The sequence below is a fragment of the Pararge aegeria genome, chromosome 1, assembly GCF_905163445.1.
Source record: "Pararge aegeria chromosome 1, ilParAegt1.1, whole genome shotgun sequence".
Lineage (NCBI taxonomy): Eukaryota > Metazoa > Arthropoda > Insecta > Lepidoptera > Nymphalidae > Pararge > Pararge aegeria.
Genome location: NC_053180.1, coordinates 14,918,975 through 14,946,443, shown reverse-complemented (window position 1 = coordinate 14,946,443; position 27,469 = coordinate 14,918,975). Strand labels below are relative to the sequence as shown.

Here is a 27,469-nt window from a genome sequence, read left to right as displayed (position 1 = left end):
TATACCTAATAACAAGTTATGCTCACATGAGGATGACTATGGTCACATATATGAAAAAAGGCAATATGTTCGATGGAACATCAGAACTAATAAAAGCAAATGTGGAACCAATGTGCATAGTTGAAATCCATTCATAAGTCAATATTCAAATATTCAATGATTTTACAGTCAGCTATACCAAAGTGAATGTGATCGTAAAGACCAAGTAATGGTCAATTACTATCCTATTGCTAGCGTCACTAATTAGGTTTATGCGGAATATGGTAATTCGAATAATGCTAGCCGTTTTGAACGGCAAACGCTGTTTAGACGTTTTGGCGCTAAAATTAGATTTTCGCTAGACACTGCTGCTATATAGAGCTGATATTGATTTGTTTAACTCCAAAATTAGATTCCAATACAAGACAGATTCACTTAAATCTACGGTAAGCCCAGAAAAAATGAAAAATATAAATATAAATTTATTGTGATTAATCTCTACATTAATGTGGTATGAATAGAGGACGTTACAGAAATTGTGCATCCATAACAAAATAAGCGTAAGCATAAGTCGGGTCAATGTTTGCAAAAAATTCACGCTTTACTGTAGGTATTCGACATAAAATTGTCTCTCTGTATTAACAGCTATGGATTTAAATTCAAAAGTGCTTACGTATTTTATTTTAATATCATAATTATTATTATGCTCAATATGGCAGACAGCCTATTTGCTTAATCAGACAAGCAAACGTTTACTTCATGTGGCCAAAATTTGGTGCAAAAAGATTATATAAACAATATTGTATGACTTGATGTTTATATTGCTATTGATAACCTGGCCGAGGACTTTGAGATTTTTTTTACAATTGTCAAAAAGTAAATAGGCTCTAAACAATATATTCTTTAGAGCCTATTTACTTTTTCTCTATTAATCTATAACATTAAATTCGTTTAGACTTTAGGAACTTACTTATTATCTTTTTAGTATAACACTGTATTTTTACTCTAAGTAAGCTGACGATAAAATATTAACTGTATTTTACCATGTTTCGTTATGTACTTTCAATAATTATTACGTTCATTTTCAATGAATACGCATTTGGTCATTGTAATCGCAAGTTTACATGATGATTATGGATCTGTTGCTGAATTATCTGGTACAGGCAATAACTAATTGCGTAATCAATTTGCGTAATCTGAACAACTAGAATAATCTCTTCAATTATTTAGATCTGAGCCTCCATTTCATCAATAGGTATCTATTGAAACCCTTTAAATATGAAACTGCCTTATTAAGACTTTCTGCATTACGATATTGAATCCGTGCCTGGCGCAAAAGTGAGCGCTGTAGTATAAAGTTTCAAGTTCCGGGTTCGATTCCTGGCAGGGCAATTTGGGAATTAATAATTTCTAAATTTTCTCTCGTTAAATGAAGAATGAATAAAAATGGAAGATTCCACAGTTTCCTTGTTCTTGTTTTATGACCTTGGATTGTAAGTTTAAGTAGAGTATATAGATACACTAGCGGGTAAACTAAGCTCGGCAACCTACGCCGTCAGAAAAATTTGACAGATTACTGACATAGAAACAGCTAGGCTTGTTTACTTTGCGTACTTTCATAGTGTGATGTCTTACGGGATTTAAGTATGGGCCAAAGATATTGAAACTATAAAAAAAACTATATTTATATTGCTATACGGTGAAGATATATACTTAAATAACGTGAATCCGACAAACGTTAAAGAAATAGGAATGCTTACGGTAGCTTTACCATATATTTTTATCAATATAGTAATTGTAAGACAAAGCATAAACAAAAAGTGTATATACACAACCGCCTTACTCGAAATGGACATAAATTAGTGACATCTGCACCTGCAAAAGGTGCAGAAGTCATTTGTGGGATTGGGTATATGCTTTGATAATATGATTCCCAAGGTAATTTAATAAATCTTGGTTACTATAAGATTGATAAATTTCTTACGACCAGGCTGCTTGGAAGCAGGCTCCGCTCTCATCTCTCACAAGATAGAATATTTTGATTGTAAACTGTAAAATGATTTTTAAAAAAAGCAACATTTTGAGTTTTTTGCCGCCTCTTCTTGGTGGAATCCGCCTTTCGAAGCGATGGTAGATTCAATATAAACAGTCTAACTTGACGTTTAGAAAGTGATACTATATAAACTGGGCCTACTTGAAATAAATGAATTTTTTTTTTTTTAATAAATGAATTAGTAAACACAGAACTCGGAAGCGCGTTCCGAACCTCAGCCATACGTTACTTGCTTGCTGTATAGCTTTGCAAATCGCTTCGTGCGAAATATTGTTTTCTGTTACTTACCTTGACTTTCGTTGAAAAATCCCAGCACCATACTGACGATCACCACCAGAACAAACTTGAGCCGATAGCCCATGCGCGCTCGCATACCTCCTAGCCCTGACACCGCCATGCTAGCCCTGTCGCATCCATTCGTTATAAGCCAACCGAGGGTCTATGCGATGCATTGTCTGAAACAAAAAAAAAATTGGGATAAGCAGATGCTACTTTTAGGAAGTCCATCCATGAACAATAGGCTGTAAAAGTTCACTGGTAGACTAAAGGCCTCTTCCATCATCATCTTCATCCTTAGTCATTGTTATCCAATTTCAATTTGGGCATAAGCAAAATTGTATACGTTGTTTTGTTATACTTTTCATTTTTTATGTACTTTTTGTGGTTTGCAACAAAAGTATTCATTCATTCATTCATTTATAAGACTCTTTAGAAAGAATAGCTAAGTTATAATACCCATACATGGAAGGTCACTGGTTCCATTCTCGGCAGGGGCCATTTATAATTTATGAATTTCTATTAGGTTTGGTCTGGTGGGAAGCTTCGGCCGTAGCTAGTTACCACACAACCGATAAAGACGTGCCTCTAAGCGATTTCCAGTTCCGGTACGATGTCGCGTACAAACCGATTCGGAGTATGGTTTTAATATAACTGCAACTCCCTAACAGGTTAGCCCGCTACCATCACTTACCACCAGGTTAGATTGCAGTCAAGCAAACAACCTGCAACCTTATTCGTATCTCGTACAGAAGAACTAAAAAAATAATGAATATTACGATATGGTTGTTAAACATCCACACTTAAGTTATGAAAATCACCCAAGAACAATTCTATGGTTTAATAGAATAAAATAGGCTATACAGCCAATTTGCAAAATTAGGTATTTATATACCGTATGATTGTCTCGCACGAGAATAAAACGGTACTTAAGGCGTTTTACAAAACCAGAATAAAAGCAGACGAAGTCGGGAGCGACTAGTGCATAGCAATAAAAATAAAGCTTTTTAAAACAAAGAACAGGACACCATGTATAGGAATTTTGCTGACCGACAACTTCTTCTGACGTGACCTATCAGTTTTCCAAAGCATATCTTGATGGATGCTTGACATTTAAACCTCTATCAACTTTCCACTTAGTTTAATTGCCTTTGACGTGCCCTAACGTAGAGAGAAATTTGACTTAAATTTGGGTCATCCTTGATTAAATGCACTAATTTATTTTGACAATATTATGTTACAAACGTATCCTATATAGACCTAATTTGGTTATATAATAGCAAACAAAGCTATGTTAAATAAATTAATACTTAAAACGTCATGTTTTCTTAGCTATTTTGAGTAAACAGTATGTTTGAAGTTCAGGCCGGTTATTATATTGAAGTCTTAAGTTGGACTCGGATCTGACTTAGTGGCCAACTCCTTAACGCACCAGTAGCAATAGCAATAGACCTTTTTGTGACAGACTCGCCTGGGGAAGTACCTACTATCTAAGCAGCATGGTTGCAATGCTATGTTCCGGTCTGAAGAATGTGATTGCCAGTGTCATAACATGCGCATGGCTTTAAACCTCATCCTCAAATTGATAGACAAAATATAAAGAGTTATTTAATAGTAATAATATTATTGCAAATAATAATGCTCTAAATTCAGCAACATGGGTTTTTATAATAACAGTTCCACCTCACTCGTTTATTGGTGGATTTAATAAAAACATTTGAAAACATTTACCTACCTTCTAAATCTTGTGTCACCTCTAAGGTCTCTATTTTGATAGGATAAATATAGGACTGTAAAGAATATTCCAACCCCCTTTCAACTCACTAAGCAATCCTTTTTCAGAATCATCAACATTACTATATTATTATTATTTATTTTTTTGTATTTGAATTTTAGTAGATTATATTATTATTTAGGGGTAATGTTATTTAATGTATTTTGATATCTTATTTGTATTTATATGTGATACATATATTTATATATATTTATATATATATGTATCACATATAAATACAAGTTAGTATAAAATGGCAGTGTTTTCAAACAACCTTCTCAATCATATATCTCTGACTGTCCCGCGCCGGTACACCAGAAGTTGCAAATCCACAAATTTTTTTCATATACCATTTACTAAATCCCATCTCGGAAAACAAGCGCCTATTATACGTATTTGTGTGAAATACAACGAGTTATCTAAAAAGATACCTGGCATCGATATCTTCCATGACTCACCCATAGCTTTTAGAAATAAACTCACCGAACACTTATCGGTGAGTTAAATTTTGTGTTAATTTTTTTGCAAATAAAGTTTATATGACGCTTTGTCAATGCTATGTGCACTTGTCATTGACGTGCATATCAGTCCATGTGTTTGTGTGCGTGCTATGTTTAAAAAACATTGTAATATGTTGTTAGTGCTCTTAAATAAATAAATATTGGTGTAATGTATATTTCTCATTGATTGCACCACATTTCTATGTTTTTTCCTTTGCATCTTTGGTTGCTTGGAAGAAATCGCTATGTAGCGATAAGGCCACCAAACTGTACTCTATGTGTATATATCTGTATCTACTTTTTTCTTTGGTGTACAATAAAAGTATCCAAATCAACCCATTAGCGTCCCACAACAGGGTACGTCCTCATAAAGAGAAGGGTTTTACACACCTTTGGGAACATTATGGAGAACTCTCTCAACTCAGACATGCAGGATTTACTCACGATGTTTTCCTTCAACGTTGAAGTAAATGGTATTTTAGTTGCTTAATAGTGGTGCGTGCGTGCTTGTCGAATCGAAGTCATACCCACTTGGGTATAACTGTATTTTTCAGAAAAAGCGTATAATATCACTACTTGTATAACTCACAACCTGCATTTAAGCTAGTCATCCAAATTAGTTAGCAGTGCGAAGATTAGTTCGAATAAACAAACAGATTGGCACATCAATGTGTAATCTGGTTATGTTTATAACTCAACATAAATCATACGAGCTTAATGAATGTCTGTTACTTTGAAATCACAGACGTACACTTCAGTTTTATTTATTTGTATGGAAAACTTTACCGTCTCGTGTTACTTTATCGCAAACATAAACCAGCATAAGAAATAAATATTTTCGGTATAACTTTTATTCTCTTTGTGATAAAAGCTACATGTAGAGATCTAGAAAGGGCATTGTAGTAGAATTTATGTTTTCATAAACCGTTCACTTTACGAACTATACCATTGTGGTAACGCAGAAAATTGTATTACTTTTTGGCTTTTGTTAGCATTTACTTTTTCTTATGTTACCTTAATAAATGAAGTCGTAAGTAACCATCGATAGTGAGCATTTCTTAAATTAAACATAACAGAAGAACAGTATTGTAGTAATATGAAAAAATAAGGAATATTCTTTTACAATATATTAACTCACTTAGCTAAACAAATACACTTATACACTCATATATTCGGATACTCTAGATAAATCTAAACAGTCTTAACATACGAGTATCAACCTACTTAAATATAAATCTAGTGTCAATTTGTGATTTTGAAACTATCACTGACTAAACGTATATATTGTTTTCTATAATAGCGCAAGTATATTAATCCAAACACATTTTTTTAAACTGCTTGTCTGTTTTGTACCAATTTCGGAACAGGTGAACATTTTAGACTTCCACATGCAGGTAAAAAAAAGACTTTGATAATTATCTGAATAAAATCTGATTGTTAATATTTATTAGTAGATCTACTTTCCTCATATTTTTTCTATCTATCTATATAACTTAAGTTTTGCATAGCGACGACTTCAGAATTCGTAGTTTTCCACTGCTCTTGACTGAACCTGATAAGCTTCCCTTAGTCATTAAAACGTCTCCCAGGAACATCTAAGTTGGAAGTGTCCAAGTTTTAATATCTTTACAAAGAAAACTCCCTTTTGTTGCGGCCACGTTCGCAAGGGCAGTAAAAATTGATCGTACATCTGAGAGTGTACGCAAGTATCGCAAAACGCTTACAAGTCCCAACAAACTACTATATATATGTCAAGCGTAAGGAATTTTAAGTTGACTTTCAAACTTAGGAGGAGAAGATCATCATTTATACTTAGAGTATACTTACCATTTTCGGGATGTTAATTCATATACTATTGTAGTAGGATAGTAGTATAGAGCATGACATAAATATATAGCATAACATAACATCGATAGCGAATAAAAACCCACAACAGTGTCAAGTCAAATTCTGATAAAGAATATTGAAAAATGTGTCTTGGAGTAATGTGTAAGCAATTCTAAGCAATTCTTAATTTAAAGTAACATGAAAAAGTTAGAGAGATTTAAGAAATTAATATTATTATGTCATACTGTTATGGATTTGCCGTGTGGTGTTTTTACCACCCCTGTTCTTCCCGCGGGAGTCGTACGAGGCGACTAAGGAAATATAACGGAGAGCGGTCAGCAGCGTCTTCTGTGCTTCTACTACCATCTACTGCGATGACCGACCCGCCTGCCCAGCGTGGTACTTATGGGAAAATCCTCCAATTGGGAGAGGTCTTTAGTCCAGCAGTGGACTGTAATAGGCTGTTGATGTGGATGATGATTATAGGTTTATCGAGGCTAATCTTGAGAATGGCATCGAACCACTTTTCAAGTGACCTTAACAGAAGGGCATCAATGAACAACTAACATCTAGAAATACATAAAATAAAGTAAACATTGCTCTGATTTGTGAATACAAATTCATCAAGTTCATCATCTTCTAAAACCACACAAACATATTGTGTGATATGGTGAGCCAAACCATTATTCATTATTTATCTCGAACTTCTGAATTAGCAACTTTTCCGCTGGCAAGGGGTCTTGACAAATTTCTTTGAACCATCAAAACGTCTTTTTAAACACAAAGTTGGTAACGAGCAAGTTTTAATGTCTTTCAGGAAGAAATCTTTTATTACTGCCGTGGTTACAAGGGCTGTAAGAACAAATATACATAATTAATTGTTTCTGAAAAAGCTTTCTTTTTACTGGCTTTTTACAATTTACTCAGATTGGTAATGGGAAGGTTAAGACCACAGTTACGTACCACGGTTGAGCACTTTTTCTTTCATTAGAAAGGCTGTAATAACTAAATAAAAAAAATAAAAAAAGGTTTTTATAAAAAAGCAACTCGAATGGCCATGTCGGACTGTTTGTTGTACAACAAAGCAATGCTAGTAAGATAACAGTCATAAGATTGTAGTGCAGGAAAAAAAAAGTCAAGTTACCATAAATTTCTGCTTTTAACAGGCAGGTGTGTTCTTCGTGGAACGTATTAAAGATGACTTCAAATCACTTGAATTGAAATAACTCCCAACTAATTCCTAAAAAAAAATTCTTTGTTTTATAAGCTAGACATTAAGACGACTGTACATGGACTGAATAAGCTATTTTGTAATGCAGGAAACGGGAAAACATGAATTATATTCTGTGCAGACAAAGTCGCATGTATAACATAGTGACACAAAAATGTGTGGTATTTAACATTAAAGTATTTCCTATACCTAGTTGTTTTTAGCGTTCAACCAACCGAGGTTGCAACAAAGGGGAATTTTCTCCCAGAAGACATTAAAACTTGCCCGTTACCAACTTGTGTATTTCTAAAGGACGTTTTAATGGTTTGGGGAAGTTTCACAACTTCTTTGTTTGTGGTGAACTTGCTGATTGGGAAGTTGTGAATAGATAATAAAAACCTAACAACTCCGATCTGATAATTAATGGTTGTTCGGTATAGTCTAAGTAGACTTCAACTTAAATAACTTCAAAAACATATATTTCTTCATTATATAAACGAGAAAACACCTTATTAATACTGTTTTATAATATCTGGGTCACTTGGTAAAGGAATATAATTTAAAAGCCCCTAACGTATTAATGCGACTATTAACATATAAGCTGAAGGCTTTGATATTTAAATAGGTAATATTGTTTTTGGGTCACTGTGATTAGCTGTGACCCAGAAACTCAATCGACATTTTTTTTTTTCAAAAAAATTTAAATTTTTAAAACATTTTCGATAATGTTGTCGTCTTGGCTAAGCTTCAATCGGAACTGATTATGAATTTTGCTTTATTTTATTACTAATTAAAAAAAATACTATCAGAAAATCATAAGGCCTAAAATAAATTTTAAAATTATTGACAAGTGACTCAAGTTATTCTTCTTAATATTTTTCACATGATAATTTAATTTTTTAGTTCTGCAAAAATAAACTTACAGTACGATATAATATATCGGCATATTATAAATGAAATAAATAATGTAGCAATCAAAGTACTTTCACAAATGCTTAAATTAACACGCGGATTTTCTTTCCAAACTTATTTATACTAGATACTTGTAAGCAAGCACTTAAATCTCCGTGTTAACGAAGGAGAACTTTTAACTATTACATAATAAAACTTGTACCTTGGTTAAAGTAAACTTTCGTATATCTAAAGATATCGCCGAGAAAATATCGCCAGTTCTTTCGTCTTCAAAAACAGAGGAGGTGTTAATATTAGTATGTTTCTAATTAAATAGACAACATTATGAACATTCATTGATTGATACAAACTAAAAGGGTAGTAAAAATTTATGACCACTTAATTTTTACCTAACAGCAAATGTTTTGAAACAATCATTTAACTATTACTGTATTAAAATAGTGTTGTAATAAATAAATACATACACTTTTAAAGGACTCCGTAGAGAAAAATTATAGAAAGTGGATTATAAAGCACAAGGACCCGTATTAAAGATCTCACTACATTAATAACACCCCAAAACTGGGAGCAGGTATCTCTGTCTCTATAGAAAGTTTTAGAGAATAGACCCACCACGCTGCTCTTATGTGAGTAGCGTATATTCATTCCGTACCGTCTGGATTGTTTGAATGGAAAAATAATTAACGGACGTTAGTGTTCTTATAGTATAATTGATTAATTAAAATTTCTCGTTTGTGTTTGTATTAACATGTAAGTTTATTATTTTATGTTCTACTTATTTATAACTAATTGATTGTTAAGGTTTGCTAAAACAATAAACACCTAATATATACTTATCAGCTGAAAATCCGAGGTTGATTTTTCTTACTTAGGAGTCACACAAAAATACGGCCAAAAATTATTTAATAGGTAATAATTTATGCGCGTGTTAGGAAATAGGGAATTACAGCACTTTATCTATGATAAACCCGATGATTATATTAAATATATCAACAAATAATAGTTTGTATACTCATTGATAATGTATTGAAAATAGAATAATGGACTTTAGTAGACTGTCAAATAAAAGTATAGGATCTATGGCGGGAGACGCGAGTTTGACAAGTTAGATTGGCGGCAAAGAAAAGGGAGGACGGATTTAAATTAATGAATTGAGAATAGAAGATTAAGTAAAGTATTGTGGATAGAACGTTACAAATTGGGAATAGATGATTTATAATGGAAACGATAAACGTAACGAAATACTGTTGTGGCGGAACAAGAGTTGTATATACTGGTGATGGAGTTGAGATAAGTTGTTAAAAGTTGTTGGTACTATGGTTGTACCTGATGTTGCATCAGATAAGTATATCTCATCCTTTGGGTTATTTATTGGTATCATATATGGAGCCCTAGCATTATTTTACACACACAGTTTATGTAGCAGAGGTTGCTCTATACAAACAACTTGTTCCAAAAGTCCTGATGTTATAAGTGATCATAGTAGTTATGTTTTAACTGTCTTAAAATATGTCTTGTATCAAAGGGCCTAGCGTTATTACATATGATGTTGTAATTGTGTTTATAAGTTGTTTTAATTGATTGAATAAAAGAGCAACGGTAGAGTTTCTTGCCAGTGGTCTTCTCTGCCGAAGACAGCATTCCGAACTGGTAGTAGAGTCATATGAAGGTAACAAGTAATATGAATTATAGAGAAGCCTAATATACAGTATTAGAGTCAGTCTAGTTGTTTTATTTCACTCCTTGGGAAGTCAGGTTTATCTAGTACCGACCCACAACACTGCTCTAAAGCAGGTTGGTGGGCTTTAATGATGTCTTTTATAAAATGAATACTTTAATATGAGAAACTAGGTATTTAGCTTCAATAATACTGTTAATTAATGAAAGATCTAAGTGCCATCCTGAACATTGTTGGTATTGAAGTGAATATCTGAATACCTGGGCCTTTCCATTCTTTATATTTTTTTAGCACGCGTATAAAATTATTTTTTAAAACCTTGGCTGTAAGTGGGTAAAATGTATAACTAATGTGTATTTACAATAAATAAATGAATAGATATTACAATTATTAATTTTATGTAGGTGACAAAAATGTAAAGTGATGCATTCTGCTTTCGAGAATGCCGCGAAATGCGCGGGATAGAAATGGAATTTCTCTCCGGCATCCATCTTTCCTGGCACGTACTATCTGGGTCTTTCTAGGCATGAATGAATAGGAATTTGGTAGGTAAGACCGTGTTACCTGCACAGTTTCTTGCCATCAGATATATTGTGTTCGTAAAATATAAGCTTTCGTGATAAGAGGTAAATGAAAATTATTAAAAAAATCACAAAGCGCTGGCACAATGCGATATTCTAGTATTTTTATAAGTCCTAATGTCTATCTATGTTAAAATCTTGTAAGTTTAAATTTCACCACTTCCTAGTTTCAGATTGTACTGGAGTTTTTCACGCATAAGTGAATCGGATGAAAAGCATTATTATTATGACATGGAGCCGAATGGTGGCCATGGTATTTCAGTAATAAAACGACGCAGTCTTGCTCGTTTGATTGGTCCTGACAACAACATTGATTTGGCTTTAATTTTTTAATCGGAACATTAATATATTAACACACATCTTTAATGACCTTAATGAATAAAAAAATTGTTAACGTATTTTTTTTTTTATTTGGGAGTAACAAAATATTAAATGGAGCAAACATAAGCTACTTGTATTCCCAGGAAAAAAAAGGTTCCCACTGGATGTGTAAATCCGTAATTAGCGCGGCCAAACAAAAGGGGCAACTGCTAGGATTGTAAATAAAAAAATATTCACACTTTGGCATTGGTTCAGTGTATTATATGGATGGTATAAATCAAGGAGAGTCGAATAGTTGGGGGAATGGTCTAACAAGGATATATAGCCATACATATTTCATACGAACGGAGAATCCTTGAACATCCTCAGTGGCATAAAACGGTAGGTTTACATTAGTAAGCGGAACGGGCTTGTCAGCGAGCCTGTTTTTTTTTCTTTTACAGTTCAAAGCTTATGATCACAGCAATGGCAATGAATACACTACAATACTACATTTATAATGTATTTAACGGAATTATTAATTCAATGTAAATCAAGTGAAATATTTAATCATCACTATCAACTCATTATCGGACCATTTTAAAGCACGGTTCTTCTCGGAATGCAAAAGGTTTAGGACGCACCACCACCACCACGCCGACGTCTTTGTATTTCAATGGACTAACTCTGTTTAACAGTTAGTCCACTATACGAATTATCAGTATGCTATAAATAAGTATTACTATTTAACAGAAGTGGTATTTTTTCTTGTTTCTGTGTTATCCTCCTAAAAAAGTCATGGGTACTTTCTCTTTGAAAGTATTAGTCTTCTTACCAGCCTTTCAATGATGATTCTTTGAATGATGTAAACGTTGGTATAAATTTTGTTGGCCACGAATCTTTAAACTAAACTATATTAAATGAAGTCAAAGAAGGATAGCAATACTTTTAGACCTGCCCATTTAGTTTAGTTTTTGATACATCTGAATAATTTTGAAATATCTAACACTATCGATATTTCCTTAAACTATTTTTTTTTCTCTTGTTGGAGAAAAAGAAAGCCTTCAATGATTTTAAATACGAAATAAATACCCCGAATAAACTGAGTATTCTAATAAAATTTCTAATCCGCCATTACTTCCGCTTACAGAAACATCTCGTCAATGTAAATAGGGCTTAAGAGATTTAGCGCAAACTTTGTGTTCATTGCGAAGTCGATAGAGGTCAGTAGAAATAGGTCGAAAAACAGGATAATCCTTCATTTTGATCGTTCCACAATAATTGTAAAAGAAAAAGTTGTGAAAGTCGATACGATGAATATTTATGAGGAAGCTTCATCACCACCTCTACTAATGTCTTAATGTTGAACACAAATTTAAAGACAAGAAAACGAGCAAACAGGTCACCTGAATTTCAATGAATACCGCCACTCTCATGAAGATTTCTTCTCATAGGAAACGAGGTTAGAGAGCTTTAGTCAAGGAGACTGCTCCTATGAGTTTATAAGAATGAATAATGAACTTTGACTCATATGTAGCGATCATAACCATTCATTTACTTGTTTAGCTTTCTGTTGTAACCGAGAAAAGCAAAGACCGAGTTCGGATTTCCAAACACGCCCATCCAGTTTTCGTATAGTCCACTACAAGCTAGCCCTTGTTGGTAGTCATAACCAGCAACGGGCTTAGCCTGTAACCAGACCAGACTAGAGAAAATTCAATTACCTCGAGGAACGAACCCTACATATAAGACCACGACGTTTTCGTTACAAACCAGTGCAAATGACTGAATGCCTGTCTGTTTGACATCTACGTCACACAACCCAGAAAAGCATATGACATATCTTATTCAATATGTAAGGTATAGTACTTTCTGATAGGTTGATTCAATATGTCACGTTGAATATAGGAATGTCAAATAAACCTATATACTTATATCAACAGTTTCATCATTATTAACTCACCAGCTGCTGTTGGTCGCGGCGTTGTACGTTGCTTTTTGATTGTCATGAATCCTACGGGAACCGTACATATTCCTGGGATATATAGCAGCCTATGTGTTAATCCAGGGTATAATCGATCATGTCAAAATTCAGTCAAATTGGTTCAGTAGTTTTTGCGTGAAAGAGTAACAAACATCATTTATTTATTAGAAGGATGGGATTACCGGCCCAATATAGGGCATCTCCTTTCAGAAAAAGAAGGGTTTCGAACATACTACACCTGGCTGGTAAAGTGGAGCTTGGTAGGCAAACGGTAGATATGCCATAGTAATGCTGGTAATGATTACTAATTTAATACCTGAAGGAAATATTGAGAACTATGTTTATAAAAAAAAACAAAACAAGTTCATTTTAGTATTTTAAAAATAGAACAGAAAGATAACCCAGGTTTTCTTAATTACTTAATATTAAAAAGATACTCTGCGTTTCATTTCAATCCTTAATAGTCAGGTCATATCCCGTACCCTTTGTTAAAAAGCGCTAACATTTCAAATAAAGTCAGATCAAATATGATCCGGGCATATATCGGCTAGAATGCAGCGAGTTATTTCCGCAGAAACTTGACAGCGACGCGGTTTCTATTGTCAGCATTGTTAGACAATAATAGATTTTTATTTGACTTCTGCATGCAATATTCTGTGAGCGAGCTATAATATAATATTAATATCATGACACACTTTTTGTAACGTGATTTCTGAAGGATAAAATCGAAATGAAGAGATCCGTTGTGTTCCAGTCAATATAGCAATAAACTTACTTTGGTACACTCGCAAGGAAAAGGAAAGAGAACAAAGGTATCACTCTATTGAGTTTTTTATATTTGCGGAAGTATCAAACGAAATGGACCATGTAATACCAAATCATATATTTACTTTACAAGCGGAACCTTTTATACATATGGTGTTTTCTCATGAATCTCCCATGATTTGTCTTAATTGATAAACTTTCACTCGTGAATACAGATCTCTCGCATTTCTACCATTCATGACCTGCTGCTTACGTGTCCAGCGGTTCTCTGCTCTCACTCTTGTTCGTTTGACGTCGTTTTTCTATTTAGCACAATTCTACTAACCCAGCGTTATCCAGTGTGGAGGCGAAGTTAAATACACGCTAACGAAGATATGTGACGTCGTCCATCAACGAGAAATATATTTATCAGGCTTCAAAACTGTTATGAATCTTTCGACTGACGTGCAGATATGAATTATTGATATCGTTTAGGTAGTTCCGACCATTTTGTATAGTAAGGATAAAGTACTACCTGCATAACTTCAATTTCCTTTTTTTTAAATTATATGGAAAATATCGTAAACACAAAACATAATCATAAAACATTATCGGCCCTCTATAGCGCACGGGTTTCCTCCCAAAATGAGAAGGGGTTAAGGCCGTAGTTAAGCCGTAGACCACGCTGGTGGACCAGTGTGGATTGGCAGACTCCACACACCTTTGAAAACATTGTGCAGAAATTTCAGTCATGCAGGTTTACTGACGATGTTTTTCTTCACCGATATTTAATTGTTTAAAACGCACATAACTTAGAATATAAAAGTTAGAAGTTGAAATCCTAACCGCTGGGCTATCACGCTAAAAATAATATTTAATTGCTATTATTAGTTGTAATAGTATTTAAACACGCTATTAGGAATCAATTTATTTATTATCTATTTATTATTCTTAATATATTTAATAATATTAAACTATACAGAATTTCTACGCTTTATGGCCTCGCCCGGTTCTCTCTTCCAATGGTGCAAAACTTCTCTTTAACGGATAGCTAAAATTTGTCCATCCGATCTAAAGAGAAGATGATTTTTTTAAATAAAATTTCATACTGTACCAATTATGCATTTATTAGAAATGTACGGAAAAGTTGACATTTATCGCAAACAATTTCGAAGGACGCTCATTCATTTAAACCGTAAAATAAAAAGTCCTCTCATTGAAGTATTCACGATTTTCTATTCAAAAGCGAACATTCACGGGGGAGATAATGGATTTCAAAGAACTATCGGATTCGATGTAAAGCGACTTGCAGGAAATTGTTTTCCGAAAGTAACTTCTATTTCGTATCCAAACTTACTTTTACTGACGCGAATGTACTTCAGTTTTGGACGTATAGGTTTTCTTATATTTTTTTATTATCGGATTCATAAACTGGCAACGAAAACTTTTAACGAGGTGGAATAATTACAAAAAATGATTTGGAATAAAAATCATAGGATACGTTTTATCCCGGAAATACAGAGGTTACGATGCTGCGTAGAAGCAGATTCAGGCCTTGGGTTTATTATAACTGCCGTACCTTTTACTAAAAGATAAGATTGCAGAAAAGGGCTAAAAGTAGAAGAAGTAGAAAGAGAAATAAAAAGCCATTATGAAGGAAAAATACTGCTATACCAAATTTATATTTTGCAGAACATTTTTGAACCTTGCGCAATTCTCTGCGATACCATTCGTCGATATGGTTTCCTGTTTCTGTTTTCGTTTTGTGCAATTGCAATCACATAGTGTGAAAGTACCCAAGAGTGAAGGTGAAAAATGGAAAATTAAAAAAAGGTAAATTGATTTTTACTGGAGGATAGAGTAAAGCTGTCTTGACTAACGTATACAAAAAGTTTATGAGTAATGAAAGATATGAAACTCGTTTCATATAAATGTCTCTCGTTTAATTCCTTTGTCAGGTTACTCAAACGTCCACAGACTAGACTTTCTTTTTTATAACCCTATTATATCTACATCGCTTAGTACAATATTTTACTTTGCTTTCATTCTTATAACGTAAGAACCGTAAGGAATCCCGCGGTGACGATATATTTTAGTATCATGAAGCTTATTCCTTTCTACATTAGATACTTACTATTAAGTTTGCCTCTTCGAAATACGTGAGAGTTTTCTTAAGTTTTGGGAGCAATTTGTTATCCTTTATAAAGTAGAATTGACATCTTTAAGAACATAGTAGTCTGAAATTTTGGAACAATTTTTGTTTGCCTTAGAGGAGATGATATTTCTCCGTAAATAAAAAACGCACTAATTGAGAGGTATATATATAAAGGTTTTATCATATCCACTACCAATTTAAACTACTAACGTCCTAAAGTTAGGCATATGCCTCGTTTTTAATAGGAAAGAATATTGTAGAGCATAGATCCACAACGCTGATTTAATGCGGGATGGCAGGTTTTAATTACGTTAGTGATAAAAACCGGATGCGGCATCGTTCCTAACTAGGCCCACGCCGACATTGCCTACTTGCGGACTGGAACTGAGATGTTTAGAAAGAAATACCGAATACAAATTATTGGCCTGACCAAGTGAACCTCTTAATTAAAAGCTGAACATGCCAGCCACTAGACTAATGATATTTAATAAAAAAAAAACTACCTATGAAATTTTCTCTGACTTTGGAAGTTTATTATCATCGTTACAAGACGGTGAATTGTGAGTAGACACACTAATCCCGCAGTTGATCTCGGCTTTGTAAGTTAATATTTCTTGCATGCCAATAAATATTTTTTTAAACATTTAATTAGATGTTTTGTTTTAAATTTGTAGAATTTGAAATGAATTTGAAATAAAGTATATCATTGAATCTTTTTTTTTCATCTTTTTTCTTTTGAAGTTTTAAGATCATTATTATCTTGGATATTCAAACATATTACTTTAAACTTACTTATTATTGTTCTTTTCTTTTTTTTTTGTACTCTAAACTAATAATAATGATAATAAAATTCCTTATTAGACACCAAAACAAAATTAGGGTGTAATGGCAACCTTATCAATGATAGCGATCTCTACCAGGCAACCATTAAGTGGAAGGAGAACAATAGATACAAAGTAGTGGTTTGTGTTTAAATTAAAAGATACATAACACATACAATAAACTTACATAAATTTACGTATACGATAAGATACACACAAATTCACATAAATTCATATATATTAGTGTATATATATAGTATATGTTTGTATATGTACATATAAAAATTATATTTCGGGACGCTGTATATTATATACGCTTTAGATTTTAATAATAATAAATAGTTTTTATACATACTATACATTTTGTGATCGCCTTTTTCGGAACATTACCAGTACATCAATTAGGTAATATCAATTCTACATTTTATTCAAAAAGAAGACTCCCTTCAGAAAAGTTTTTTTTTTTTATACATCCAACCCCGTCTGAACGGTAAAGAGGCCCTTGCGTGACATTTCATCACAATAAAATAAAATCGCCTGTGATATAAACCCCTGAGGACCCATTTTTACACCTCGCGTTTCAGTTTTATTTTAATATCTTACGAGTGACTATAATATCTTTCTTTATATTCTACTAGCTGTTGCCCGCGACTTCGTCTGCTTTTGATTTTGTTTTTTGATGTGGCATTAAATTTAGTAGAGATCTAAAAAAAATGAAAGTGTTCAGTGTCGCTAAGCCTTAAATGAGGGGTTTGCTGCTGTCCGCTGAGGAGTTCTGTTCTCTATCTCAAACCACAGTTTGGGCAAAATTAAACACATATTATAACCTCTATAGTATAAAAATAATTATTTAAATCGGTTATAATTCGTCAGAGTTATGGTGTAAAATCGTTAAACACTCATCCCCTCTCCCAAATGAACCGAGCTTAATGTCGGGATAAAAAGTATCCTATATTACTTTTTACACTTTCAAGAATATGTGTACAAAGTTTCATAAGGATCGGTTGAGTAGATTTTGCGTGAAAGCGTAACAAACAAACTTACAATGACATTTACAATATTAGTAGGGATAACAAGTCAGATTGACTACAATGCGACCTGATGGTAAATGATGATGCAGTCTTGTGGTACCGAACTGACCTATTAGGGGTACGGCAGTTTTATGAACTAAATACCGTATTAGAATGCTAAACAGTTTTCAGCACGTCTTTGTCGGTAGGGTGGTAACAAGCCACGGTTTCTTTTACGCAAGCTTCTTCTTATTTATAAATTCCCATCAACACATCGCTCCCGACTGCGCCAGAGAGGTATTTAATAAAGTACTCGTATCCTATACCGATTTTTACCCTCCTTGAGAGTTTCAGTCGCAACCTAACCAGGTTAGGTTAGGTTAGTAGGTTCTAACCCTTTGCGTTTAGGCATCCCTGCCGGAGGCTGCGCAGTTCGGCCTCCAGCAGGGTATGTGGGACTCACTGGCTGGTGAAACATCAGCCAGAATACCCACTAAAACCCAGCGGAGCCGCCTGCGCCCAAGTTGGGGCGTCAAAGGATCACGGTCGCATGCAACTTTGACGCCCCGGCGTGCTCGCCGAAGGTACACGATGGTGTCTACGGGGGCGGCATAAGATGCGCATATCTGCGCCTAGTAGGTTCTAACCCTAAGTTTAGACATGTTGTTAAATTATAAGTATAGTATGTTATTATTATTGTAGTTAGGTACATGTTATCATAGCATCGTTCATCATCAACCTTATATTATATTTGCAGTTTCAGGTTATCTGCAAAAAACGCGAATGTAGTTAAAACGATTTTTAAACAATACAACTTGGGCCACATTATTCGCTGATCGCCATTTATTTTCAATACAATATCAGCGTATAAAATTGACAGCAGCTTTTTACGCAACCGATAAAATATATGGTAAATTTAAAAATTCACAAGGGAACTGTAGCGAAATTCACGTAAAATAAATTTGTAAGTCTCTTGTGAAAAGTTATTGGTGTATTTCTTTAGTTTGGTATAATAAAATAGTTGATATAATAAAATGTAAAAGAAAGATTTCTCTAGATTTCTGGATAATTTTTCTGTTTTCAATGCGTCCTAAGATAAAATAACCACTGTTTTATCCGTCCCCCTGACTTTCTGTCTGATCTTCTCTCCATCTGCCCTACTAGAGGGAACCCTCAAGCCAGACTAATCTAATTAATGTGAAAGTTTGTCTGTTTGTTGTAGTTGTTGTTGGGCAGAACATAAATAATAATAATAATGAATTATGTTCTGCTCAACCGTTGAACCGTTCTTCGTGAAATTAGGCAAACATGGCCAGGCCCCTGGTCATATTTAGGATAATATTTATTCATCCCGAAAAAACTCCTGAGTTCAATAAACTGCAGGACCGCTTAACTTATTATCTTGGTTAAATTTTGCACAGAAAAAACCTTGCATCTTTGAGACGGCCTTTAAGTACATTTCATAAAGGAAAGATAAAAGCCCCTAGCTATTTTTATCAACCGAAAGTAACCGTGTTGGAAGTCGCCGGTATCAGCTAGTTCATGCTTTATACACATCTAGGTGTCACTTGCGTTTTTCGTTCCTGATATAGTAGCCTTTGTTACTCTCCGTCTTTTAAACTAATTATTCTATGTTATAAAATCATATTGAGTAGTTGCTTGGTTAGAAAGTGGAGGGAGGACAACAAAACAAACTTTTACAGTTGGGATTTAGCCAATTAACTGTTGGTTTGAAGGCTTTTTGAAGTAAAACTTCTTTAGGCCCGACTAGGGAGTAATTCAGATTTTTTTTCTGACGGAAGTAACGCTTTAGTCAGACGTCTGTGTAGTTACCGCTATTTAAAAATAAGAATGTCATATATTCCATGGCCCACGCTTCATGACTTATACGCCAGCTAGTAGCGAATATCATAGTCAATAAGGATTATTTATTTCCAATATTTTCAATCGGATCAATTGTGAATAGCAAAGTGAATAAAAATTCAAGAAATGAAAAAAAAAATTAAAATGGCACAGTTTTTTGAAAATCTCTAAATAAATATTACTGTTTTAATAAATAAATTTGTTGTAAAAATATTAAACTAATCAAATGAAGATAACAATAAATATATGAATATTTAACAAATGAAAATATTTATAAATGTGAAAGTAATATTAATGAATTTAAAAAATAGAATATGAAATGAAATAGTGAATATTAAATGAAATGGCGGAGTCCCAGGAACATTTTACTCTTTCATCAATAAATAAAAGTTTTACTTCAATCGCGCGTAAAGGTTACTCGCTAACACTTTTTTTTATTGAATAGTTTTATTTTATCATAACTAGCTAGATGGTTTTATTTGTGTTTGCATTCTATTCACAAAGGAAAATAGACAGAGACAAACGTAACTCAACCGACAAAGTCATATTGCCAAGTAATTTTATCACAAGTGCAATACGTATACGTTTACGTGCGATAGAAGGCAATTACGGTTAATAGTCAAAACCACTTTCGTATACGATTGCGAAATTAGTGCGTTCCATCTCTACGTATCAAGACAGCCTTGCCTCGCCACTTATACTATGTTCCAATTAGGCTCAGTTTGTGAACCATTAGTTAGCACCCAATATTATTTGGCACAAAGCAAGTTATTTGTTGCGTCGTCGCTCTAGTTGTTAACATGTTCAATTACGGATCATAGGAGTCCTGGGTTCGAATCCCGAGTCTGCCCAAAAATTGTTCGTAGTTGTATTTTCTGTTAAAGAATTTTTATAACCAGCTTGTAGTTAAGAAATTGGTGTATTCATGCCCGTACCTCGGAGAGCATGGTGAGCTGTCAGCCCCGGTTATTATCATTTGTGATAATAGTCGTTAAAACCAACACGCTTTGTTCAGCGCGGTGCAACGAAAACATTTTTCACAGTTTGCATGTTCAAGACAAGCTTCAGATACATTATTAGGAAAAATATACATAAACTAATTCACAGGCATTGGCATACAATGGGCAAAAAATAAAATGAGGTAAGCAGTGCATTATTGCATGTAGGAGTTGCACGCCATTGTTTGGCAATAACAGTTATACCTATAATATAAATAAATCACGGAATTTGGTCCAAAAACCTCTAAAATAAAGGCAAGTACACCTACATAAATAAACGCATAGGAAACAGTGAAAAGCCAAAGCAGCTTGTATTCAAATAAAATATTTCCACGCTGCACCGGCTTCTGCGAGAATAAAGCAATATTTGACACTGACATTCTGAAACAAGCTTGACATCGCCAATGCTCCAATCTTTATATGTGTGGAAAATTGATTCTGCGGTATGACCATGAGTTTCAGTCAAGCTAGTACAGAATATTTTTATTGGCAAGATTTATTTGTGCACAAGTAACTACAGGTGTGATAGGGTAGTCGTAAGGTAAACGTTTAAATGAAAGCCTGATCAAATAAAATAAATCGCACAAAGTGTTTCTGAAAACTGAGAAATGTTAACAGTAATCGAAACACTAACGCTTTGGCGTTAGATGTCATGCTACCAACTTCAATTTACAACTGATAAGTCCACAGACTGACAGAGATTGGCCGGGGAAGTCCTAAAGCTATGTCAACCGTCACACAGCATTGCTATATTCCGGTCTGACGGACGTGGTTTCTGGTGCATTAACAGGCACAAGAGGTTTAACAAACGTCCTGTGTCCATAAACCTGAGGTGTAGGACCTCAGGTTTATGGACACAGGATGGCACTAAGTAGGACGTGCGATGTCTTGCACGTTTTATAGGCCACGGGTTTTTACTTAGCATCTGGGGGACCATCTCCTGGGTCCATCAATTATTCCTAAAGAAAAAAAAATAATTTTGGAACACACATAATTCCTAAATAAGTAGTTCTAAAAAAAAAAGATTTCATGGTATCATGGTTCTTACAGAAATACTTTTCTTTCTTTAAGTTGTGTTGATTTTTTTTTGACATTAGGTACGATGGAAACCTTTCATTATAATTCAAGATTCAGCTTCACATAAGTCTCTATAGTCATAAGTTTAGAGAAATATAGCGTATAAACCTTATATGGTGCGGTTCTTTCGCATTATTAAAGTAAGTATTTCAAAAAACAAATCTGCATTGGGGGAGTCTATTCTCCTATTAGAGAGGAGCTTAGCAGTTGAAAGATAATAGGATGCGGTTATTTACATACCATATATAAAACTATGATTTGGAATTAGTGGAGGGCTTAAACTATGTGTTACAGTACGACCTGTAAATATACTTATGTTTGTTCACCCAATTGTTTATTTCCCAGACTTAACAATACTACTATAAATATACCATAATAGTTTCGGTAATATTGTTATTCAATCGTTTACATTGCTAGCCTATCGCTAAAAGTTTTTTCCCGCAATCCCTGATTGAGAAAAAAAAAACCAGTTTACAAAAATATTCGCATTTATAACATAGGTGTAGATGCAGAGAAAGTCCTGTAACGAGTTTTTATGTGGATACCTTACTCTACAGTGCACATCTCGGAAACCTTAATAAAATGTATTTGAATTGGATTCCATTCTAAATTCTTCCTAGGGATAACATATTATATACCTGATCCCTCCATATATTAACGAATTTGTATTGTTGTACTGTAGGCATGATAATTCCAATATGCTATCTTCATAATTATATAAGTATGTGTATATGTATTAGTGACTAAATATTAAATCTACTATTCCAAACCTCTTCCTGTTCCTGAAAACATTCCTGTTTTCTAGGTCGTTTATATTTGTTTGTGTTTACAAAGTACTTTCAATATCGCATCAGAGAATACAAAATGTGTATGAAATGTTTGCAACAGTATACACTCTACAATGCACTTCAACTCGCTACAGAAAAATAAAATGATCTGTTAAAATAATACAAGAAATATATAAATTGAAAATTTACACACACACACACGCACAACATACACACACACACACACACACTCACACACTCACGCGCACACCCACGCACAAAAACAAACACAATACAAATTTAAATTCAAAAATGTTTCATTCATGTAGATCTTATCACAGGCAATTGTGAAGCGTTGATACATTTAATATTTTAACCACTTATGGTTAGGTGATGGTAATAACTACATTTGTGTTTTAAAATCTTGACGATGTAAACATATGTCTCGCTAAAGTAGTACAATGGTTTGAGGCTAATAACTTAGCTCTTAACGGAAAAAAACGAAGAGTATTAAATTCACACTACCGAATGTTAAACAAGTAAAAACCATTGTACAACTTAATAATGAGGAGTTGGATTTGGTGGATACGACAAACTTTTTAGGAATAACGTTAGATGCTAAGCTTCAATGGGGCCCACATATAAATAATTTAGCGAACAGACTTAGTTCTGCAGCATACGCGGTAAAAAAGATTCGTCATATGACAAACATAGAAACTGCTAGGCTTGTTTATTTTCACAGCATTATGTCCTATGGCATTTTATTATGGGGTAATGCTGCTGATATAGATTCTATTTTCGTCCTGCAGAAAAGGGCTGTTCGTGCGATATATAAAATGGGCCCAAGAGAGTCATTAAGGGATAAATTTAAAGAAGTTAAAATAATGACGGTGCATAGTCAGTACATATATGAAAATTTAATTTATGTCCATAAAAATATATCAAAATTTAAAAAGAAAATGCACTGTAACAATATTAATATTAGAAGCAAAAATAAACTCGTTGTGCAGTTTACTAGGCTACAAAAAATTGCAAATTCATTCAAGGGCAATTGTATATTATTTTATAACAAATTACCAAATGAAATCTTTGAGTTGTCTCTCAATAAGTTCAAAGTTTATATAAAACGTAAGCTTACAGAAAAATCCTATTATAACATTAATGCCTGTGATAGGCCTACATGAATAAAGAAATTTTGAATTTGAATTTTGAATTTGTGTACTTAAAACTAAAGCTAAGAGGGTTCGAAAGGCGCCCTGGTATAGGAAGAGTCCACAATAAACTTAGCGGGGTTTTTTTTTGTTATCAGAATCACACAGCCGAATTAATATTTAGCTATGAAACAAACTTATTACCCCCCGTAGTTTTTACGTCAGGGGTTAAAAACAAAGTAGAAACGTAAAACGTACAACATATTGCGACCAATTTAAATTTGAATCCCAAAAGTAATCCAGTTTGAGACCGCTAAATTAAGTCATCTCCGAAAAATAAGGTATAAAGAATGCAATTTTAAAATGCAGTAAAATTTTAAACTCGACATGGTATTCTAAAAGCGTGCACTTAAGCGGCTTAGTGGATTACGTATGCTTCCAAATTAGGTACTTCATCTTTATAAGTAAGCTTTTATAGCCTGAACGTGTCCTTCATGCTTAACTGCTCCTTTAATTCCGTGTCAACGTTTGTTTTCAAGATCATTTAACCTTGGCTATCTTGACTTTCCTTATTATTTAATATTTTGGTAGTTAAGACAGAAGGTTTTTTATTTTATCCTCGTAGATGGGATTAGTCTTCCAATTTAGAGAGGTCATTGCGACAGGACTCTGGATACAGTGGGCGATCTATTTCATTATTTATATCTATTAACTTGATGGCATATTTATGTTTGTAAAGTTTAACTGTGGCTATACTGAAAATTTGGTGGCCGGTTGACTTGTGTAAGTGATGTTGAGTTATTAATTTAATATCATATTATGTTTTATATTTTAGTCCGAATATATGCCATTTAATAAAACGAATGGATCGGATGTCATCTGAATCTATTTTGGAATTAACAGCAGCAGAAAATATCACTTTCTTTAACGGTTAAGGAAAACATCGTGGGGAAACCTTTATGTCTGAGAGTTCTACATAATGTTATCAAGGGCATGTGAGGTCTACCAATCGTCACTTGGCCAGCGTGGTGGACTACGGCCTAAAGCCTTTTCAATCTGAGTGGAGACCCGTGCCTAGTAGTGGGTGGAAAAGGGGTTTTTTAGTCTAATTATGGTAGGATTACAATACATTGCCTCCTAACGATTATTTAACGGATGAACGACATTACCATTGAAACAAACGGGTTTATTTGCATCAATGCCTTTAAGATATCGTCTCAATTTAAATAGACAGTGAAAAATTACTAAGCATATGATTGATGGACCGTTTAAAAAACGATTCGGATACTTAATTTCTCTGTTGTTGGACGTCGAGTGATGGATTGTGTTTAAAGTAAATAGGTATTGACTTCGGTGCAACGTGAAACTTAGTAAAACTGGATAAATAAGAAAACCTCTCATTTTATAGTCGATTGGCGCAGTGGGTAGCGACCCTGTTTTCGAAGTCTCAGGACGTTGGTTCGATTCCCACACTGGAAAACGTTTTATGTGATGCACATGAATGTTTTCAGTGTCTTGCTGTTTATATGTTAAATACTTATAAAACGTATTATACTTTGTTTATGTAAAATACTTATAATATATAGATAAACACCCAAACACTGAAAAACATTCTTTTTCATTACACAAACATTTTCCAGTTGTGGGAATCGAACCCACGGCCTTGGACTCAGAAGGCAGGGTCACCGCCCACTGCGCCAGTTGGCCGTCAAAATAAGCATGTCTGTCTATTTTCGCTTAGGAAAAGCACGAAATCACTTGCTTATTAAAAATAATACATTTTAAATGTAGTAGTATGGACTAGTTAGCAGTAGGTAAGTTTGTTTATAGTTTGTGCGACCAAGTTTCGTCAGTTTCATTTATAAACCAGTTCATATGGGATTTAGTATTCGCTAGACCACGCACATAAACCTAGTTCTAACCGCGTTCATAATTAATATACACACGCCTCTATTCGCGCGTGGAATGAGGTCTAAATATAACCGCAAACAAGTCTCTTAAACTTTCGAAATGTAATACAAGCCTGGATTATTTTATTTAATCAAAATTAAACTTTGCTACTGGTTTATCAACATACAAATAGTAGCACGTATTTTTTTTGGACTATCACTAACTATATATATTGATTATTTTACAAGTAGTACCACTAATGATATTACTATGAAAGTAACTGCGTCAAAAATGGACAAACCAATTAAATAATTTTCGCATTGATTGTACTATTCCAATACCTACTAATATACCAAATTATATACCCAAATAATATCATTAAAATAGACTCAGCTAACTTAGAATAAGGAGGTTAAATGCCAAACTTTTTGTCTCAAATACAGCTGTAAACTATATTAAAGCAAAATCATGTCAGTCCATTGATTTGTATGACGTGGTTGGAGCCAAAACATTTTCTTTCAAACACTTTCTTTTTTATAATAATAACATTTGCATCAAAAACAGTTTTTTACCGACTCTTAATACTTAAAATCAGTTAGTCTGGAACTTCAAACCTAATGTAAATTTTGAAGTGTGTAACATAACGTTTCATTCTCAGCGCACTTAATTTTACCAAAAGTAATCTCTAGACCGCTGACCAAAAGTCAGGCTCTGGCCGCATCCATAATGAATAACCTCGCACCCATATTTACGTGTAAAATTGGGCGGGAGAAAAACCGCAGAATTACTTATGTAAGCCGATGCCTTTCTGATTATAACGAGTCCTTTTTTCTTTTCATTAAAAGAATTTTAGGCATTTCGTGTTTCAGTGAATAACTTTGATGAGTTATGATGAAATTCTTAGGATTTTTTTAGTGAAGTATTAAAAGCTAAGATTTAAAAAGTAAACAATTTAAGTAAAAATAATAAATATTGGAAATGAATCTATAAATATAAAATCGTGTTAAAGAAATAAAGGAAGGAAGGTTTCTGTAGAATCAGTTATGCTAAAAAATTATTAAAAAAAAAAGGTATAGTACCAGTTCTACTAGCCAATTTGTGTTAGATGTGTTCAAGGCTCATAAATACATCACGGATTTCATTCGTTAGAGATTTTTCACGCATATGTTATAGCTTCATATGACCCAGAAGATACAATTATTAGATATTAATATATCAAACATATAATACTGGTTTTCGAAGGTTACTGGTATTTGAGATAGCTATTTTATTTATATCATCTTATCACGTCGCGTTAGGCCTTCCTTTCGGGAGGGCCGAGTTTAATTCTGGCTTTTCAGAGTTATGTGCGTTTTAAGCAAATAGAAAGGCGTGTGAAGTCGCGTGGTGGATTACAGCCTTTACCCTTTACATCCTGTGAGGAGACCAGCGGGCGGTAGTGATAATGTGTTGGTGATGTTCCATCATAATATTATCTCATTGTCATAATTAATGAGAATTCAAGTAGAAAGGCGAAACAATTTAAGATTATAACCTGAATTTATATTTCTTAATTTTTTTTATTTTTATAGGCATTCCAGAACATAGCTACTCTAAAATACTCCAAATAGGAGAGGCACCTAAATATATGAAGCATTCAATTCCTCGTAACATTTTCCTGAAATAATGGAATCGATTCACCCGAACCCAATTGGGAATTCATGCATAACTTCCGCACCTGCAATACGCTTCGTCACACTCAAAAGGGGAAATTCTAGTATTATAATGCTGGTACGTTCATTTCTTTTTAGACGTTGCGTGCAAAATAACGGTCATTACATATTTCTTCCACAATTCATACGTAATATAGAAAAAATATAAATATACCCCGGTTATTTTAATAATTAAAGATTTTAAACCAATATTTTCGTGGTTAATCA

The 27,469-nt window shown here is 33.7% G+C and overlaps 1 protein-coding gene across 2 annotated transcripts in view; it reads right to left on the bottom strand.

Annotated features, from left to right (window-relative positions):
* Nucleotides 1–27,469, bottom strand: part of LOC120626688 (zwei Ig domain protein zig-8-like) — a 194,139-nt gene that overhangs the window by 78,582 nt on the left and 88,088 nt on the right. For both annotated transcript variants that reach the window (XM_039894309.1, XM_039894318.1), the window contains exon 2: nucleotides 2,321–2,487. In XM_039894309.1, coding sequence (XP_039750243.1) covers nucleotides 2,321–2,429 — 109 coding nt within the window. In that variant the 5' untranslated portion in view covers nucleotides 2,430–2,487. The remainder of the gene's footprint in view (nucleotides 1–2,320; nucleotides 2,488–27,469) is intronic.